Here is a 20914-nt window from a genome sequence, read left to right as displayed (position 1 = left end):
AAAGGCTTGGTGCACCTGAGACAGACCTAAATCCCCAAATGGCTCACTGTAATCACCCTAGCCTTCAAGTGCTGCTGTTAGATAAACAGCCAAAAGCTCCAGGAAGAGAAAACTGACTGGATTCATTATTTCTTCACCTAATTCCTCACAGTTCATGGTGCAAAAGCACTTTGTGATTTGGGCTGTTGTGTGTAAAGTGCTAAAAGTCAGCATGTGCCAAAAATGAGTTTGAATTTAAACCCAGGTTTATCATAGGTGCCTGAAATTCTGTAGCTACTGGAAAGCTGCATAATTACAAAATAATAATATAATGACAATCCTGAACTTCTTCCATAGTATTAAATGGGAGGATGCTTTAACATAGCAAGGTTTTACAATGTGTATGTTTTTTGTGGGTGTAGGTAAGGTTGAGAGGTTTTAGGTTGTGTATGTGTATTTGATTATATCACTTGACTTTTATCTTATATCTTGGATATATACTTCTGTTTTATAGCCTATTTAACCCTGTGTGTACCTGTCCAGGAAGTGCAGAAGTACATAAGCTAAAAGCTAAATCAGGTGAATGTTTTTGTGCATGATCCCTGAAAAACAATAATAAAACTAAAACTAGACTGTAGAGTGACGGTGCAGGTGCAGCAACAGGTCTAATGGGTCTAATGGGAAGACCCTTGTTCAATTCAGTTGAATTTATATAGCACTAAATCACAACAAGTCACCTTATACTGTACAGTAAAGATCCTACAATAACAGATATTGGGTTTGGTTGTTAATAATAACAGCGTGTCCCACTATGAGGTGCAGCATGTGCTTTAAGTGTTTCCTAAACAATTAGACCCATTAGTGAGAGAAGGTAAAACCACACTTTTTAAAAATTATTTATCAAGTAATATTATATAACAAACTACATGTCCAAGGCAAGCAAAGACTACCACAGTAGTGTGGTTTGAGATGGTGGCGCGTTAGTACTTTCTAGAGAGGTAGCTGAAGAATATCCAGAACAGTGATGCAGTTTTATTTATTTATTTATTTACTTTTTACACCTGCAGAACAATGCTGGCTGGCACGGTAGACATCAGTTTACTTTCCCCCTTCCTCATTTAGGGCTTTCATTAACAAAGAGAGGGCAGCCAGCCCGGCAAGTGACTTTGAACCGGTTAAACTGTCTAAGGTTAAAATTCAAAGCTTACATACTAAAGAGGCTAAAGGAAAACCCTTTTAACTGATAATATTATCGCACCCTCCTCCATTTTTTTAGTACAATCCCACAACCCCAGCGGTTCATATGTTACTCTACCACAATTTCAAGATGGCCAAAAAGGGAGGGGAGGAAGTAATGTTCTGTACATAACAAATGAACAAAGCTTTCAAATACTGACCACCAGCACAGTCCCGTGTGGTTGGGGCTGCCACCCTAGAGTAGATGAGTCAGTTTAGATGGATAAAGAGACTCCAGACAAAAGACAAGCACTCTCTGGTAGCCCAGCTTTCTGTGTGCCGTTAATAAATAAAGCATGAGCAGCTCCAGACGTGGCTTTGCCATCTGGCCACAAAACAATGACAGAGACCACAGAGGGGAACCTTACACCACACCTACCAAACTACCTGGCTACCTCATCCCACCCCAGCGGCTGTGGACATAAGTGTGTTAACTTTATGCAACACGCCACTTTCAACATTACTGTGCCTGTATTTCCCCCTCAAACACCAGGCCTGTAATGCTAAAAAAAAAAAACTTTTTTGCCTAAAGTGCTATATCCTTTTGATGTGTAGATTCTTATAGGTTACACAGTATTACTCGAACTAGTCACAAATGAGAAACTGTATTCAACCAGAAATAAGACAAAAAGCCCTCCAACAGGTGGTCTGGCTCCCATAGTCCGGATTTCAAAATTACACCATCAGTTCGGGGCAAAGTCCTTCTAGAACAAAAATCTTTCCATGTGTCAACCATCTCAGTAAAACCTCCAGGCACTCATCCGGGCAGCATCATTTAAAATAACTTTAATATTAATGCCAAGAGAGACAAAATTTGCATGTATGGAATCACTAGTCAAATCTGATACATTGACTTTGATTCTAGCGTTACAAAGACAGTGAGATAGTGAGACTTTCTTTGTGAAAGTTCTCAGACATGCCTGGAACAATCTTCCTGCCAAGGATGAGAAACTCTTATTTACTGCACTTTGTATGGAGTTAACTGGTAGATAACATTTTGAAAACGTCATCTTGCTAAATCCACTGCCTCTAGTTTTCACACAGCTACTGGCTATAAAGGATATAATTGTGCCTGCTACAATTTCATACAACATACAAGCGCCTGAGTGTGCGAATGCACTTGAAACAAGAGAAGCTGTATGACTACACCTGCAACACAATGCACCATCATCAACATCAACCTACGTGCTTAAATATAGGGCTACAGTATAATGATGGCAAACTACGACAGTCTAGAAGTGCTTCTTGGTACTCACATCCTTATTCCGAAATGTAATAGAGACATTTAATAACTGCCAAACAGTTGTCCTGATCTCAGTAGATAAATCAGGGATGGACTGGATTCAAAACCAAAATTGCATCTGAACGTAGGCTTCCTATAATGTTAATTTTGATGAGAACGTCTAAGAAACTGAGTCCAGCTGTTTCAGAAGTAGGAGGTAAACCTTTACGTTACAGCGAGTTAGCTTGTCTGTAACCTGATAAGTTTCCTGGTTCTACAAATGTTTCCAGGAAGTGCAGTACAAACAGAAAAGAATAGAATAGAATAGAATAGAATAGAATAGAATAATCCTTTCATTGTCCCACAAGGGGAAATTTGGGTGTAACAGCAGCAAGAAAGACAAATACAAACAAACAGTACACAAGACACAAAACAGAAACGTACACAATTTTTACATATTTACATCAGGGACAATGGTTACCAAAAACAGAGTACTGTACTGTTATTAAGTTAAATAAAATTAAATACAAATAAGAGGCAAACCCTGGTTATAGTGTGAATAAGAAGAGAGAGTTTAGTTTCCAGTAACAACAAACAGAATTTTCTGGTTAACAGTGACTAGCATGTAGCTGCAAAGCATTGAAGATTTTTTTTAGCCTTTCCATTTTCATCTCCACTATTTTAGAGTTCAAAAAGTTTGACACAAATTTCTTTGTCTCCATGACTCCCGAGTACCATCGGGCTGCTTGACAATAGTGTTCTTATCTGGAGGACAGCACAAAGCAGGCTGCTTGTTAAGTGGTACCTGAGACTTTATCACTCACTAGATTCTGGGCAGAACCTTATGGGAGAGCTCTGTAACAACCAAACATGTACCAAGCACTAAGGTTCACAACAGGCTTTCCATAATAAATTTGACACACTTTACACTACTCGTGAAGCTCACAGCGAATATCCAGAGAAGAAGAGGAACTACCACCACCATCTGTCTGCCTGTTGATAAAGAAACTAGACAGGAAGGGCCAGGGCTTGCTGGTTAGAGGTGGTTGTCCCTTCGGAACAGAAGCAAGGAAACTGCTCATTAGTAAATAAAATGCAGATGGCATTATTATGTTAAACAGATGAAAAAACTACTAATTGTGATATACCTCCATGGCCACCCTAGTAAAGTCTTTACACACCGATATTATCACACTGCCATTTTTGCTGATGCAATAGCTTTCATGCATGACATGTCATAACCTGTCAAAACAAGAACAGTACAGGCTAACCATGCCAGGCCAGTAGCCATAACACACAAAAACTAGACACTTAAACTGGTACACCTAAATGAAATGCTCTTCTTCCTCCTGCACTCAGCCTGCTGAGAAAACTCTACCAGCTCACGTATTACATGTGCAGGCCCAAGTAGCATGGTGCTGATGAGTGAGGGAACCGGAGAAACAAAAAGGGAGGTGAGTAGAGTTTAGAGAAGCGGGAGGATGACTGCAGCTGGAGCTGAATAATGTAAGGTAATGTGATCTCATGTAGCCACTGTAAACAAAGGCTTGGGTTTCCACTGCACCTGGCCTGCTAACCTGGGATACTACTTGGAAAAGAGAGTGGCAATGTTACATGTTCTGTAAACTCTGGAGTCTGGAGAAAGAGCCTGCGCAACATAATTCAAATGTTTATACAGAAAAAGAAAACAAAAAAACAATCCTTGACATTTATTCCAACAAAATTCCTAATTTTGTTTATTAAATGGTCAGAAATAACAGGAATGTTTCCTTATACTTTGCAAATAATTTTTAAACTTCCAGTGACAGAGTGGGGTCGAATCTCATTCATCATTTCATTATATTTTGTAGTAGTCAGGCTATCTTGTCATTTTTAAAGTGGTCTTAAAGAATAGTTATTTTCTTTGGACATTGGCTGCTTTTTTCCCCACTCAGTCCTTATAAAAGACCGAGTAACAGAGCAATGTGTTTATTTTTTATTTTGTTTATCACGCCATTGAACACTGACATCCAAATCATTTGATCACAAAAAAAGCACCTAATTCAAGGACTGAATCAGTGATACAGTGGGGCAAAAAAGTATTTAGTCAGCCACCGATTGTGCAAGTTCCCCCACCTAAAATGATGACAGAGGTCAGTAATTTGCACCAGAGGTACACTTCAACTGTGAGAGACAGAATGTGAAAAAAAAATCCATGAATCCACATGGTAGGATTTGTAAAGAATTTATTCGTAAATCAGGGTGGAAAATAAGTATTTGGTCAATAACAAAAATACAACTCAATACTTTGTAACATAACCTTTGTTGGCAATAACAGAGGTCAAACGTTTACTATAGGTCTTTACCAGGTTTGGACACACAGTAGCTGGTATTTTGGCCCATTCCTGCATGCAGATCTTCTCGAGAGCAGTGATGTTTTGGGGCTGTCGCCGAGCAACACGGACTTTCAACTCCCGCCACAGATTTTCTATGGGGTTGAGGTCTGGAGACTGGCTAGGCCACTCCAGGACTTTCAAATGCTTCTTACGGAGCCACTCCTTTGTTGCCCGGGCGGTGTGTTTTGGATCATTGTCATGTTGGAAGACCCAGCCTCGTTTCATCTTCAAAGTTCTCACTGATGGAAGGAGGTTTTGGCTCAAAATCTCACGATACATGGCCCCATTCATTCTGTCCTTAACACGGATCAGTCGTCCTGTCCCCTTGGCAGAAAAACAGCCCCATAGCATGATGTTTCAACCCCCATGCTTCACAGTAGGTATGGTGTTCTTGGGATGCAACTCAGTATTCTTCTTCCTCCAAACACGACGAGTTGAGTTTATACCAAAAAGTTCTACTTTGGTTTCATCTGACCACATGACATTCTCCCAATCCTCTGCTGTATCATCCATGTGCTCTCTGGCAAACTTCAGACGGGCCTGGACATGCACTGGCTTCAGCAGCGGAACACGTCTGGCACTGCGGGATTTGATTCCCTGCCGTTGTAGTGTGTTACTGATGGTGACCTTTGTTACTTTGGTCCCAGCTCTCTGCAGGTCATTCACCAGGTCCCCCCGTGTGGTTCTGGGATCTTTGCTCACCGTTCTCATGATCATTTTGACCCCACGGGATGAGATCTTGCGTGGAGCCCCAGATCGAGGGAGATTATCAGTGGTCTTGTATGTCTTCCATTTTCTGATGATTGCTCCCACAGTTGATTTTTTCACACCAAGCTGCTTGCCTATTGTAGATTCACTCTTCCCAGTCTGGTGCAGGTCTACAATACTTTTCCTGGTGTCCTTCGAAAGCTCTTTGGTCTTGGCCATGGCGGAGTTTGGAGTCTGACTGTTTGAGGCTGTGGACAGGTGTCTTTTATACAGATGATGAGTTCAAACAGGTGCCATTCATACAGGTAACGAGTGGGGGACAGAAAAGCGTCTTACAGAAGACGTTACAGGTCTGTGAGAGCCAGAGATTTTCCATGTTTGAGGTGACCAAATACTTATTTTCCACCTTGATTTACGAATAAATTCTTTACAAATCCTACCATGTGAATTCATGGATTTTTTTTTCACATTCTGTCTCTCACAGTTGAAGTGTACCTCTGGTGCAAATTACTGACCTCTGTCATCATTTTAAGTGGGGGAACTTGCACAATCGGTGGCTGACTAAATACTTTTTTGCCCCACTGTATGTCCACACATAACAGTCAACTAAGCAATGAACTAACTAGTTTCATAGTTTGAAAAATGCGATTAAACAGTTTCACAGATATAAAAAGCATTTTTAAAGCATCAAGGTGATTCCCAAAGAGCTAAAAAGAAGAAGTGTCAGGCGGAAAAAACTGCAGCCATGACAACAGGTCTTGTGGAGTGAAGGATCTAAATGTGAAATTTTTGGAGGACGTCAGGAGAGACGTTAGTGTCTACAGCCATCTGTAAAACAGGAGGTTCTACCATGGTTTGTGGTTGCATTTGAGCCGGTGGTGTTGAGGATTTTCTCAAAATGGACGGATTTATGAAAAAGGAAAAGTACTGGCAAAATCTGATGCACCATGCAGCACTACCTGGAAATTACAAAACAGTGGCAGCTGCTTCATTTCTCAGTCTGACAACACACTGCAAATGGAGTAAAAGCAAATAGACAAACACGCAGTGGAACACTACCCGTCATGGATTGGTTCCCCCAGAGCCCAGACCTCAAAATTACTGCAGCAGTGTGGGATCATGTTGACGGACAATGGAGAAAAAGGCAGAAACATCCAAATAATCCTTCAGGAAGCCAGGACGTATTCCCGAAGACTACTTGTATAGTGATCACAAATTTTCCTGCCGTGGGCTCAATAACGTCTTATCTTATCTTATCTTTTGACCAATTCAGGCTGTTGAAAAGTGGACTCAAGTTTAAAAGTTCAGAAGTTTGCCAGTCACAACTGCATTGAAAGCCTCTGGTCAGCTGCCAGCTTCCTCCAATAACCCATAATTCACTATATATTCAGTTTATATATGTCTTACAGGCCTCGGTATTTTTAAATGGCACAGAGATTTTTGCCTGGCTGCCATTGTTCTCCTTACACTCATATTTCAACAGAAAATAGACCCTTCGTTCCTATTCCACGTCACCACTTTGAAACGCTCACAATTCAAGGATGCAAAGGACAAATAATACATTGCTTGCATTTGTTCAAAGAAAGTAATCAATAATCACTAGCTGGGTGTTCTTTCTTTCCCAGCTACATATTCCCACTGGAAAAGCACTTGTTCTACATTGAAACTGGTCTGCATCCTCTGAATGGATCAAAGAGTTTATTCAAGTAGTAGAGTTTAGGAAAGAATGCTCATGAATAGAGTTGATTTAGTTTTGTATTTCTTACTTATTTATGCTTTTTATTGCGTTTTAAGGTGAAGGATGTCAGTGGGGCAGTTTGAGCTCTTGTTGGCAGAGGTGAGAACACATGTGAGTAGGGAGAGAACTCATTTCATAGAGTCGATCGACCCGGAGCAGCATCTAGCTGTGTGTCTGAGGTAAAACAGCATTATTCTACCATTTCCATCTCATTGTATAGTCCCTACTGGTGCAGGTTTTGAGCTATAGCGGACTTGTTCCCAAATGCAGTCTGATTGGTCAGATGTGGATTAGAAAAATGTCACAAAAATGTATTAAGATTAGGGGAGTCTCAAAAATTACTTTTAAAGTGAGAAACTTTTTCACAGATTTTACATGTCCGGTGTGCAAAGGTCTTTAGTTTTAGTTTTTGTTGTGGTGACATGGGTGGTAGTTATCCAACTGTAAGATGTAAGAAGTTGCACACAGTATAATATAGCAATACAAATTAGTTTATGGGTGCAGCCGGCTAACAATATTTGCTTGTGTTAACTTATAACTTGGCACTCCACCCTTTCACCAGACTATATTGCACCCAGACTTAGCTTTGTAGATTTGGGTTTACATACTATTCACTCACAACAGTCACCACTATACTTAACTTTAACTTCAACATTACCAACTTCAATATTAGCAACATCTTTTACTCCCCAAAAGGCATCTAGGAACAGCTTCAGTAACTCTTTACAATTATTTCCATTTTGTTGTGTCACATAAAAAGCTGTTCAGTACTGACTCAGTACGGCCTGTGAAAGGACTCTTAATTAGTTTAAGCCACCTATTTGTAACAGAACTGACACCATCATTGTTTCTGTGGTTTCCTTGGTCCTTCTAAAGAGGAAGTAAAGCACTCTGCATCACAGCTTTACTGATAATGATGCTTTCAGACGCCACTACGGGGAATTCAAAAAGACACAGATGTTTGGTTAAGTATGAAAATGTTGTGTTGAAAATTTGTTTATACGTCTGCTTGACTCGATAAGCAACAAACAGCCTTAAAAGCATGTGCAGCAGTTCTGAGCTAGTGTTTACTGTACATTAACAAAGCGGTGAGATAACAGATGTTATGTGGAGGTGGATTAGCATGATGACGCACGTCTTTGATATAACTGCAAACCACTTTCCAAAGCAATTTTTTTAAATTATGAAGTGCATTTTTCCTCTTAATTCCAAGCAGAAGTCCATTTATTGTCCATTTATTGTCCATTTATTTCAACTGAGGTTTGAAAAAAAAAAAAGGACATGCAGAATGAAATCTATTTTTTGCCACCACTTAAGTAATCATTAGGAGATAATGCAGCTTAAGGCAAGAATTGATTTGAAACCACTGCACAACATTAGAGTACTCAGTAATAAAGTATTACTGGCAGTGAACACTTATTAAAGAAGACTGAAAGAGAATACTAACCCCCTTTAAGATGAATCTAGTGCTACACTGAAATAAACTAATGCCTGACTGAAAGTACAACACATTTAACATCATTAAATTCACAGAAACATAACATGAGTTCTGTGATTTATTAATAATTTAGAGCTGGATTCCTCAAATCACTGAATATGGCCCATTTCCCTACATCAATAAGGAATTAAATGTTCTATTATGGAAAATACCAGGAAAAGAATAAAGTCATTATATGTTAAATGCCATTTTTCCTTTAAAAAGTCCACTCACAGGCAACGTATCTCTGACCACTCATTTTTTGCATGTTTTAATTGTACTTGTTTAACCCCTATGAGACTTTACTACTGAACAATGTCCTCGCTCTTACTTTGAAAGGTCAGTCTGCTAAATGGCGAGTTCCAGCCTTTCATGCCCTTCTCATGTTTCCCTCCCAGGTGGTTTGTGCTTCAGTTTGCAATTGAGGTGCAAACTGGCGCACATTTCAGGTGGATCAGGATGTTGTGTCAAACATTCATTATTAGTGCACCTGCACAGAAGTTAATGAGTGAAATTTGAACTTACTATATTAGCACACAGCAGAGGCCCTGACTCAGGGTGAAGAAGACACCAGTGCAGATGCCCAGCACTTAAAGAACTATCAGTGTAATTTATGGAAAAGCTAATAGTTTTATGGCTTCAGCTGGACCAGGGATGTCAAAAGTCCACTGCACAATGCTACTGACCTGGTTATGCTAGCCATTGTCACTGCCTGAAAAGGAACACCATCACAATCACAGCACCAATGTAGAGGTTTTTCTGAGTAGTGTGCTCTGGAAAAGTTGCAAGCTCGTGCAGCACACCTCAAGCGCCAAATATAAATGCCCACGGTGTCACTAACCAATGCAGTGACTTAACATGGTGATGAGGAAGCTAAAGAGGCTCTTGTTTAAAAAAAAAAAAAAAGAAAAAAAAGAATACACACCCATTCTGACAGATACATGGCCTACCAAACGTTCAATCTGAACCAGAGGCAGTGAGACTCTTTGTTGATAGAGGCAAGCTACATACAAGTGGGGCTTTCTGCAAAACACAAAAACTACAGACCCCATGCTAGGTTCAGGTGCTGTGATATGCTATCAAATGGGTCTACAAGCAAAAGAAGTGTTAACAGATGATACTGAGGGGCTATTTCTCACAGATATGAATCCAGGTGTGTCTTATAAGTTTGGCTTCTCTTTGAGGTAGCATTGTGTTGGAAAAGAGCTAATTATATATATTCCTAAGCTAATTGTATATTCCTTAAATTATCACATATACAAATATAGCAGTCTATCACTAATAGTACTTGCATGTATTAGTTATCTTAATTATTTATCTGTGGTACTAAATGCCATCTCAGCCCCTCCCTAATTTTTCCCCATCAGCCCTCCTCACCAGTGTGACAGGCAGCAGGATGGTGAGCAGAGCGATGTGATGCAGGACCAGCAGGAACTCCTTACGGACAAAGGAGTTTATGGTCCTCAGTGAATGCCGCTTGTAGTCCTCATGCCCTTTGATGTGGAAGCGGTAGTAGTGACTGAGGTACATGGCAAAGATGTCGTACGTCATGTAGGGGACACCGTACCAGATGACAAAGTAGGTGGCCAGCCAGTGCCTGAGGAAGACAAAATAAAATTGTTATCAGTGTCTACAACTAACAGCAGAATCACCCACAGGAATGCCTCTATCGAAAATGGATGACCATGATGTTCAAATAATTGAATACTCATTATTAAGAAGTTGAGCCTGCTATCACAATGCGGGTTAAAAAAAAAAAAAAAAAAAAAAGACCTTTCATGAGATGCAACTCGTTTTGACCAATTGCCTATTTTACATGGTGATATGATACCTGAAAGTTTACACAGAGTGAGTTTTTTGACATTTTCTCCAGTGAATGATCTGAAAACACATTAAACATCCAGGGTATCAGTGTCTGTCTCCATTTCTCTACAACATAGACACAAAACTGAGGAAGTTTTGCCACTGAAACTATAATTTTACATGACACAGGCTAGTGAAATAAAAAAAAAAAGTGCTGAACAAGTACATTAATTTTACTTTTGTTTGTAACGGGTATTAAACTGATATGGCTAGATTTTAAAGTTTAAATCTTAAGTGTGTTTTTCAGACCTGAAAATGTTATATGACTGCACAGTTTGCTTAAGAAGCTATAGAAACTGAGGTATATTAAAAAAAAAAAAAGAAAAAGTCAAATACAGACTCGTGCCTTTGCAGTCTGAGAGTCTGTAATGTGGAAAATATTCAGAATATAAAAGTAAAACTTTGCTTGATCCTAAGGGAGTCAGGTGGAAGGCTTTAAATGTTTTTTATGGAATGACCCGTGTATGTTTGATTTATTTATATAAAAATCATGAAAAAATCTTTACCAGAACTATAAAACCATATTAATCATTTACCAGTCTTACATTCACAGGTCACTTTGTTAGGAGCACCCATTTAGCTGCTCATTTACACAAATATCATGGCTGCAGTTCAGCACATTTATGGCTCTTTTCCACTCACACCAATTCAACTTGACTCTATCCGATATTTAAGTGATGACATATGAACCCTGTTTCTGGGACCAAACTACTCTATGTTTATTAAGGCTGTTGTGTTTTTAACATGTTTTAATGCTTTGTATCTTGTCCTATTTAATCTCAACAAGTCCTAAAAAGGGCAGTGATCACTGTCGGCCTCTCTTGGTTTTTATTATCACTGTTCATTTTAAAGCTCAAGTTTTAAAACCTTACAATGTAAGTACAGCCCAGCCCATGCAGCAGTATATTAATGACTAACCTCGTATTATGGATGGATTATCTCAGTTGTTCTCCTGACTGAAGTTTGGTCCGTTTACAGCATCCTGCCATGCGATTGCTTTTGTCCCTAACCTTCGGGAACCCTCGCATTAACTTTTATCAAGTGGAATAAAGTCAGAGTTCATCCTCAAGTGTGTTTATACTGCATTATGCTAACCATAGCTATGTAGCTAGCCACCACGTAGCAACCCTACAAATGTCACTGCTGTTTAGTTTGCTGTCTTCATTTATGTTGGAAGTGATAGCAGAGCTGTATATTTCAATTTTTTCAGAAATCCCCAAGTCAGAACGTAGTATATTATGTTTGGGTGGAAACTAGCAAGCTAACTTCCTGCTAACTTCTAACCCCATTAAATTTCATAAATTCTGTTTTCATGGATGCCTGGATGTTAAACGTAATTACCCAGTTGAGCAGCCACACTGATCATTTTATTAAAGATGAAAGAATTTAGACCGTTTTTAACTTTCAATGATGTCAGTGTTCGTTTGACTTTGGGACCTGAAGTGGAGTTTGGACCCGGAAACGGCTAATGACGTCAGACTTAAAGACCAGATTCGACTCAGCTCAGTTTCAGTAATTACAATTGAGTGCCACCTCAATGTGGGTGGGGTTGTTATAGAAATGCGGCGTTAACTCAGGGAGCTTGGAATCCCAGTCGAGTAGGTACCAAAAAAAAAAAAAAAGTGCCCAGTAACAGATACTACTACCTAAAGGAAAATCCTAGTTGATCCAAATGGAGTAGGAACGAAAGGTGATTTAACTGACTTTGTGGTGTAGTTATTGGTGCAATGGTGCGGGGGATATTTACTTGGAAGACTTTGGGCCCCTTAGTACCAATTGTGCACTGTTTTAACACCACAGCCCAGCTGAGTATTGCTGCTGACCATGTCCCATCCATTTACAACCACAACACACTAATTTTCCAGCAAAATCCAGGAAATCCAGCTGCTTCCAGCAAAATCAGATGCTGTGTCACAAAGCTCAAATGATCTCAAACTGGTGTCTTGAATATGCCATTGAGTTTATTGTAATCAAATGGCCTCCACAGTTTCCAGATCTGAATCCAATAGAGCACTTTTAGGATGTGGTGGAATAGTAGAGTCACATCCTAGAAGTGCATCTGACAAATCTGCAGCAACTGTGTGATGTTATCATTTCATTATGGACCAACATCTTTGAGGAACGTTTCTGCTCTATTAGGTACACCTTGCTAATGCTGGGTTTAACCTTTACAGTGGGCAGTGAATATAGAACAGAAGGAGGCCTAGGCACTATCACAGCACAGTCCTAGAAAAAAACATGTAAAAAAAAACAAAACAAGACATTTACTTTCAGTAGATTTAAATAAAAACCTGCATTTTTTTAACCACCCTCTGTCCTGTGCAAAGCATCGGAAAGCTTTAAGACAAGCTTGTGTAAGTACAGTAAAATCAACAGCTTGGATAGCTCCAGTAGCCTAATGAGCACTGATTACTGTGATGGTTAATTATGTGGACAGAAAGGAGTGAAGCTGCAGGGTAAAGCTGAGCTACTGACCCCTGACCTCTCACTGGCTTCTCTAGCTTTTAAGGTCAGTGGATGGAGATTAAGAACAGTAAGGCACAACAAACAGCTTAGGGAGGAAGGAAGGCTACATGAGCTGATTCTGTAATGTATGTACTTTCTGTATTAAATAACACAAAAGAAAGCACTAGTCCCCCAGACATACATAAAACAGAACTGCCTGGTCTCTTGCTGTATAGGTTCTCATTGGTGTAACTCGCATAATAATAGAAGATAAATAAGAATTTCACCGTCCTCAGGTGCTTATGTTATTTTTGTTCTTATGCTCTGTTTGCCTACCTGTTTATTAGCACGATTATTTAAACAGATATGGACACATACATGTTAAACTTCTACAATGGCTCTGGTTTGACAGAGCTTAGAAATTATTAACTTTGTGAGCTGATCTGAATTCAGGCCTGGATCCAAGAATTCTTGGAAGGAATCTTTACCATTCCAAGATAGGGCATAATTAAACATTTTGTGTCTTTACTCATTTTTAGAGTGGTGGTCATCTCCAGCCTTGGTGGCGGTATGCAGGACTGCTCAGACTGTTTCAGCAATAACAACAAGAAAAGCACTGGCCTTCTCATTTGCACCACTAAATGAAGCTTTGTTTATTATAGATTACAACAAAGAAATGGCTTTCAAGGCAGCCCTATAGCTCAGTGCATTCCTAATTTTGTTTGTCTCTCAAATATAAAGTATAGAAAATATTGTTAAATGAGGGAAAAAGCACAAGTAATTAGATACACAGTGTTTGCCAGATCATATTAACCACTTTATTTGGAGCTAATGTTAGAGTCTGGCGAATCAGGTGCGTTTGAGCTACTTTAGTGGTTCTACTGCAGTTTATACAGTGAACACCACCATTTCTGCAACTTAACCACTAAAGGCTAAAAGAAGGGACAGGTTGCGATGGAGAATTAGAGTATTTGTGGGTCTAACTCTGGAGTATAAGCCCCCGGGTTGAGCGCACGTCACAGGACAGCAGAACTGAGCAGCGTTGTGGAGGAATTAAGCTCTGTGGGTGATTTGGAGTGGGGGGGCGCAAGAGATTAGCAGTCTGAAACTGGGACTGCCAGGGTCTGGTCGCTGACTCAGTGAAGGATTAATAGGCTGGCATTAACCTAGCGTCACACTTTCCTCAGCTGCACAGAGTGGCCAGTGCTAACGCTAACAGTAACTCATTGCCAGCTGGCTGATGTGGAGGCAGCATGAAAGCAGCTGGTTCAATAAGAGAAACGGGCAGACTGCTGCCCAAGGAAAGATACTGACCTATCAATCACAAAGGAAGTTAGTCTGAAAATCTTTAACATTACATGACTGCTTGCATCATATTCAGCAGCAGGGGGAGTGTTTCATGCTATAATCGCAGCGTAGGTACCAGATCTTCTGATTTATAACCAATTCCCAATAAAATAAAACCATTTAAATATGTGCTGATGAGGCTCTGGTGCAACAACCCCTCCGACATCACAGATTAGCGCATTTAGTCTTCAGACGCTTTGCTGAATGAGCAGAGCCGTTAAAGGTAAGAGCTATCACTCAGATGGGATGCAACAAAAAGTCCTCTTAACATTTCTGCTTAACCCTCAGGACAGCAATGCTGCTTCTATTTCCTGGATGACAAGCTTGCAGTTTCCCAGTTACACTAAAACACCCAAATAATGGACTTTATATCTTTGACCTAAAAACAGGAAGAAGAAATCTCAGCAGCTAAGGTTATGTTAATGATAGGATGTTGTATCGCTAACAGTCAAGTGAGCAGGCAGCCACAGATTAACTAAAAACGGCTGCGAAAAAAAAACAAAAAACTTAAAAGCACCTATAAGTTAAGTGGGCCAAAAGGAAAAATACTACCTAATACAATCTAGAATTGACAGGACAAGGAACAGTAACCGCAGGAGAAGAGGAGACAAACAGGTCTCTGAATAAAGCGAGGAGGAGCGTGTCGATCAATTTATTTTAATAGTGGAGTATGCAAGTTCACACTTTAGACTGTTTGTGTGTGTGAAGAACGTGAAGAATTAACAGCACGAATGTTATGTCAAAGACTTCAGCGAACTGTGTTAGGGCCGAGTGATTATTCGCATTTTCACCTCACAAGCACGCCGAGATTGTGTAGCTTCTAAGACAGATTAAGCAACTTTGTTCACTGTTAGCAGGCTGTGACTAACATTTATGTTTGAGTCAGTGAATCAAAATTGAGGCCCGAGTCTTTGGAATAACAGATCCCACCAAAGGGAGGCCCAGGAAGCATAGCTGCTGCTTTCATGTATAACCAATGTTTCACTAAAGGGGTTATTTACATGAAGTCTCACCTGTCATTAATGACGTTGCCGCAGCACGATGACACGACAACAGCTCCTGCTGTGGTTGCCATGGCAGCATGGATAGAGGACACCAGCCTGCAAAAAGGGAGAACATCGTCACTTATGCACTGGATGGCTGTAACATGTAATAGAAACTTCAGTGAAGCTGATAAAAGTAATATATGTTCAGATATTTATTGTCCCGATTGTGCCTTTAGAAATCTGTTTAATCTCAATATGGCCAGCACCCCAGAAGGAAAACAAAACTTCTTTGAAGTATCTTAATGTTGTTCTGCTGGCCCTGTTAGTCCAAAACTTTAATTCCTTGGTTTATGATCAACATAGCCATCAGTTCAGCTGCACTTTGTTTTTAGCACTAATAGGCAATTGTTAACCTGCCAATATATTAACACACAGCTGAGCCCAGGGGTTTTTGTGAGTCACCAGGGGCCTTTGGGGTTGATGAAGCACAAGTGAGGTCTGCATATAGTTTATGCATGACTACATTACGAGGGTTATGCATTATCCTGTTGGTGCTAGCCAAAATATTTTTATTACATTTTTGGTGAGGTTTCATCCCTTGCCCAGAAGGAGGACCACCAGAACAATTGTGTACACACAGGAAGCTTTCTAGCTGACGGTTAGTTGCTGGCGGACCTTCCAGGCTCCAGTTTTCTGTGTAACCCTGTAACCCCAACTTGCTGTGAACTGCTTACTTAGTGGACCCTCCTTGACCCCAGAAATACACCAGGCCTGCATCAAAGCCAGAGATCATCACATCCACTCAAGCCAAGCCAATGCTTGCAACTTCACACGGCGGTGTGTTTCAGAAGGGCATTCATGACACTTAAATTGGCACTGTGTTTGTCTTTAACAAAACCCAAGTCAAGCTGCAGAGCAGGTAAGGAGGTCAGGAAGTCAGACACAGCCATAGTTTTTCAAACAAAACCCTTGTACAGACACAATGCCAAAGATACTGCCTGATATGTCTAATAACAGTTTCATAACAGCAGATATGGTGATAATTCTGATCTTAAACAGCCAATCAACAGGTGACAGTTTCACATGTGTGGCAGCAGACATATCTATATGTTATCATAGCAAAGATACATGGAAGTATGCTTATGGAATTTCTTCACCAACTATTGGATAAGGTGTATTACTATAGCAACTGTTCAGTCCTGTTGGCTACAGAGCTTGATTGCGTCAGCCGTCTGGATTGAGCCACTAATGAAGCCAAAAAGCAGCAGTGTCATTAAGTAAAACCTACATGGATAAAAAGTTTCAAAAACTTATTCTGGGGAAATTTCAGCATACTTGTGAAATGGTTTTGAGATTTAATTGGTTACCACTGAAAATGAAGTTATGTCTCTCCCGGGGCTCAACACTAATTACCTAAAGAACTGCCCAGAGGTGCTGCCAAGATGACTGCCTAGTGCCAAGACTTGTTTCTATACGCACTTTGCTTAGAAGATTACACCAGTGTAATACAAAAGTTAACATTTGTGTTACTACACTCCCTGTTATTATCATCATCTAGTTTTAAAGTTTGATCTTTGCTACAATTATGAATAAACTCAAAATAAAAAAGGCAGGCGTTGGCTTAGTTTTTTGTGATGCCATGTGGGAAATTATTGGGTCAAATAAAATTCACTCAGATCTGAGCTGGTAAAACTGAATGCTACAAGAAAATTTAACAAATTACTTCAATCCAAGCCAAGTCAAATTATGCGTGTTTTCAATGTGATTAATAGCTCTAGGACAGGGCAAAGCCCAACAAATACAGGTCAGTTTTACACAAGTGCTGCTTCAGGTGAGCCGCTTAAGATCAGTGTACCGTGATGGGATTAGCAGTACTTGGCTTCAACTTTCCTCATCTATAAACAGACCTGTGACATAGGAGAACTTGGTACATCTTTATTTGAAGTGTCACTTGGAGTGGAGTGGAGAAAGGCATGCACAACATTCACCGGCCTCGCACCTATGAAACAAGTAACTCCTACACTGAGATCTGACTTGTGTTTTATAATTATTTGCTTACGTTTATAGCAACTTCATTACAAAATTATTTTTAATAAATAGTGGCTGTGATGTTGTGACCTTGATGAGTGAACAATCACAGAGAAATAGATTTTTTTCTCTTGGTTCAACAGATTTATTTTGTTAATTTAAACAGAAAGCTGGATTATTTCACCAATTAAATTTTTGTGTGTGGGTTGTTTTTTTTGTTTTTTTTTCAAACTATGAATGACTTTTGCTCAGAGAAGCTCGTTCCCTGGATGCTCTCCAACTTGGCAGCACTGACACTAAGCTGCTTTGAAATGACAAAACATGTCCTTTATTCCCCAGCAGTCACTGCGGCCATGACAGACAGCCGCCCATCTAACACAGCGTATTGTTGACTGATTTTCCCAATGGGTCTGTTTTTCATCTCCACCTACTCATCAGGAGACAAACACATACTACCAGGCTATGTGTGTTTTGTCTGCCTATGTTTTCCCCCCACCACCCAACAGACGGTATGTACACAGGAAACACATGAACTGTAACTTGTTACAGTTACATAACCCATGTTATGAGTTTTCCAGCTGATCAAATCATGTATTTACAGCAGGTGCAAACAATACGAGACGCAAAAGTCCAAATAAATAAATAATAAAGCAGCTAAATAAGGGAAAAAAGAAGCTGAGATGGTGTGCATGTAGGGCTGAGCGATATGGCCTAAAATTCATATCGCGGTATAATTTGAAGCACGTGCGGTAACGATATATATCGCGATATATTGTTTTCTTCTGTATAACATATTTTCCACACTATAAGGCACACTTAAAATCCTTTAATTTTCTCAAAAATCGAGAGTGCGCCTTATGTATGAATTCTGGTTGTGCTTACTGACCTCGAACCGATTTTGGCGTGCAGAAATCTGTTAAAAAATGTTTTGATGGATTGTCAGAGCATTACGGCTGCCATAGTGAGGAGCTTCGCGGAGTAATCTGGGTCCAAAACTCAGTCTGCTTCAGGTCAAAGTCAAATGAACACAAAGAGTTAAAAACGGTCTAAATTCTTTCTTTAATAAAATGATCAGCGTTGCTGCTTTACCAGGTGTAACAATTAAGTTTAACATCCATGCATCCATGAAAACAGAATTTATTAAATTTAACGGAGTTAGAAGTTAACAGGAGGTTAGCTCGCTAGTTTACACCTAAACATGACATACCATGTTCTGACAGAGAGATTTTTGAAACCAAGTAAAACGTACAGCTCTGCTACCACTTCCAACATAAATGAAGACAGGAAACTAAACAGCAGTGGTGTTTGCAGGGTTACTGAAGTTGGACTACCTGGTATGTAATGTTGTGCTACGTGATTGCTAGCGACACAGCTATGTTAGCATAACATTAGCACAGTGAAGCTGGAGGATGAATGCCAACTTTTTTTCCACTCGATAAAAGTTAATGTGAGGGATTCTGGTGGTTAGGGACAAATGCAATCGCATAGCAGGATGCTATACACGGGGCAAACTTCAGTCAGGAGAACAACTGAGATTATTCATCCACAATACAAGGTTAGTTATTAATATACTGCAACAATATGGGAATAGAACAGCTGCGAGTAGGGCTGCTCAATTAATCTCATTTTAATCACGATTATGATCTGGGCTTTCAACGATCATCAAAAATGACTGAGCCAATTATTAGCACCTCCCTCGTACTTTACTCTCGCGCTGCTCCGTGTGGCAAATCGAGCGCACCTCTCTGCATTTCGAACACCCGTCACAACAATTAAGAGGACCCGAGGGAAGCTCGGAAAGCTAAGCAGAAGTTATTTGGAGAGGAGAGTGACTGCTATTGGTTGAAAAGAGAGGTAAAAAAAAACTTCAGTGGTGTGGAAACATTATGGGTTCGCCGGAGTCAGACGTGGATCAAGTAGACATAGTGTGTAAACTTTGCTATGGTGTCGTAGCTGCACCACAGAGCAACACTGCAAAGTTCACTAAACATAGATGTTTACATTTTTCATTTATTTCTTATATCGCAAACATTTGCACTGTTATCAGTATTTGCACACTTTTTTTTTTTTTTAAGTCATTATTCAATACATTGTTATTGTTAACCCTTTAAAGCCGGACAGAGCAGCACGCTCCGTTTTGCGTAACTATTTTTAAATCCCTGTAGAACCGGAACCGTGTAAGCTAGCGCAATAATTTGTTTTGCATATGAAACCGGAGGAATTGTACTTACATCTTATGCCATCAGCTTGTCCTAGGTCACGGTTTCCTTCCACATAAAGCTTTGCAAAAATTGCATAAAAGGGCTTTCAGGAACAAAAACATAATATTCCAGAAACACGCTTTGCCGATCTGACCAGCTGTTCATAACACTTCCCACATTGAAAAAAAACTTCAACACGAACTATCGCATGTCCGCCATTTCCTGCCCGAAACCGGAAGTGACGTCATTTTCGCGGAAAATATAGTTTTACTTGTAGGCCTTAAAAGCCTATACTGGTGTTTTTATAAGTCATGTTTGACTTTTCTGAATAGTTTCTGTGATGCTTAGAACTCGAATTGCACTGCTGGAAGTAGTTTATTTTGATGCACATGCTGTTTTCTTTGCAAATTTGCATCACAGGATTGTTTTTCGTTTTTCCTGCAGTGTATATAAAAATTGCTGTATCTCCAAAATAAAACTATGAAGACACTCAAAATAAATTTCCTGTTGTTGTAAACAATTTTTTGCAATTTTTTTGGTATTTAAAGTTTTGAGGGATAAACCTCTTAAATTTTTCCAAGTAGAAATATATGTAAAAAAAACAAAAACGATTTTTAATTTTTTTGTAGTTTATTGCACTTTTTTGCAATTGATGTAGTTACTATGGACTTAATGCATACATATTAAAATATGGGCTATAACAGTTGTATTGATGTATAGCAACTTGAAATGCTCCCAAAAATGGCACTACAGCATGTAAAAAAAATAATATAAGCTCTGGCGGACTTGGTTCTATGGTAGGTCTTAAAGGGTTAAATAAATATCGTCAAATAATCGAGATCTCTATTTCAGTGAAAATAATTGTGATTATCATTTTTGCCATAATCAAGCAGCCCTAGCTGCGAGAGAATTCAACATTAATGAATCAACGTTACGGAAGTGGAGGAAGCGCAGTTTTTGGCTTTCCCCATATTTCAAAAGTGCTTCATCTCTTTGCTATGACTGTCGCCTGGCATAATTTGCAGATGATAATGGTTGTAGCCGCTGCGATGCTTTCGACCAAAACAGGCGCAGCTTGATGACATCATCAATAGGGCTGCCACGATTAGTCGACTAGTCACGATTACGTCGACTATCAAAATCGTCGACGACTGATTTAATAGTCGACGTGTCGTTTGAAGCTTTGTAAGATCCTGAAAGACGCAGGAATAAGTAGCAGGATTTAAGAGTGTAATAACAGACTGAAACAGAAGATGGCAGCACTGCATGTACAAGGATGCCAACTGCCGTTAAACCCCGAAGAAGAAGA

At 39.7% G+C, this 20914-nt stretch overlaps 1 protein-coding gene across 2 annotated transcripts in view; it reads right to left on the bottom strand.

Moving 5' to 3' along the window:
• The window catches only part of tlcd3a (TLC domain containing 3A), a 45248-nt gene that overhangs the window by 13207 nt on the left and 11127 nt on the right, over nt 1-20914 (bottom strand). For both annotated transcript variants that reach the window (XM_026182333.2, XM_080307316.1), the window contains exons 2-3: nt 15404-15490; nt 10113-10332 (exon numbers count right to left, since the gene is read on the bottom strand). In XM_026182333.2, coding sequence (XP_026038118.1) covers nt 10113-10332; nt 15404-15490 — 307 coding nt within the window. The remainder of the gene's footprint in view (nt 1-10112; nt 10333-15403; nt 15491-20914) is intronic.

This window comes from Astatotilapia calliptera, chromosome 10 (genome assembly GCF_964374335.1).
Source record: "Astatotilapia calliptera chromosome 10, fAstCal68.1, whole genome shotgun sequence".
NCBI lineage: Eukaryota > Metazoa > Chordata > Actinopteri > Cichliformes > Cichlidae > Astatotilapia > Astatotilapia calliptera.
This window is presented reverse-complemented; position numbering and strand designations above follow the sequence as displayed.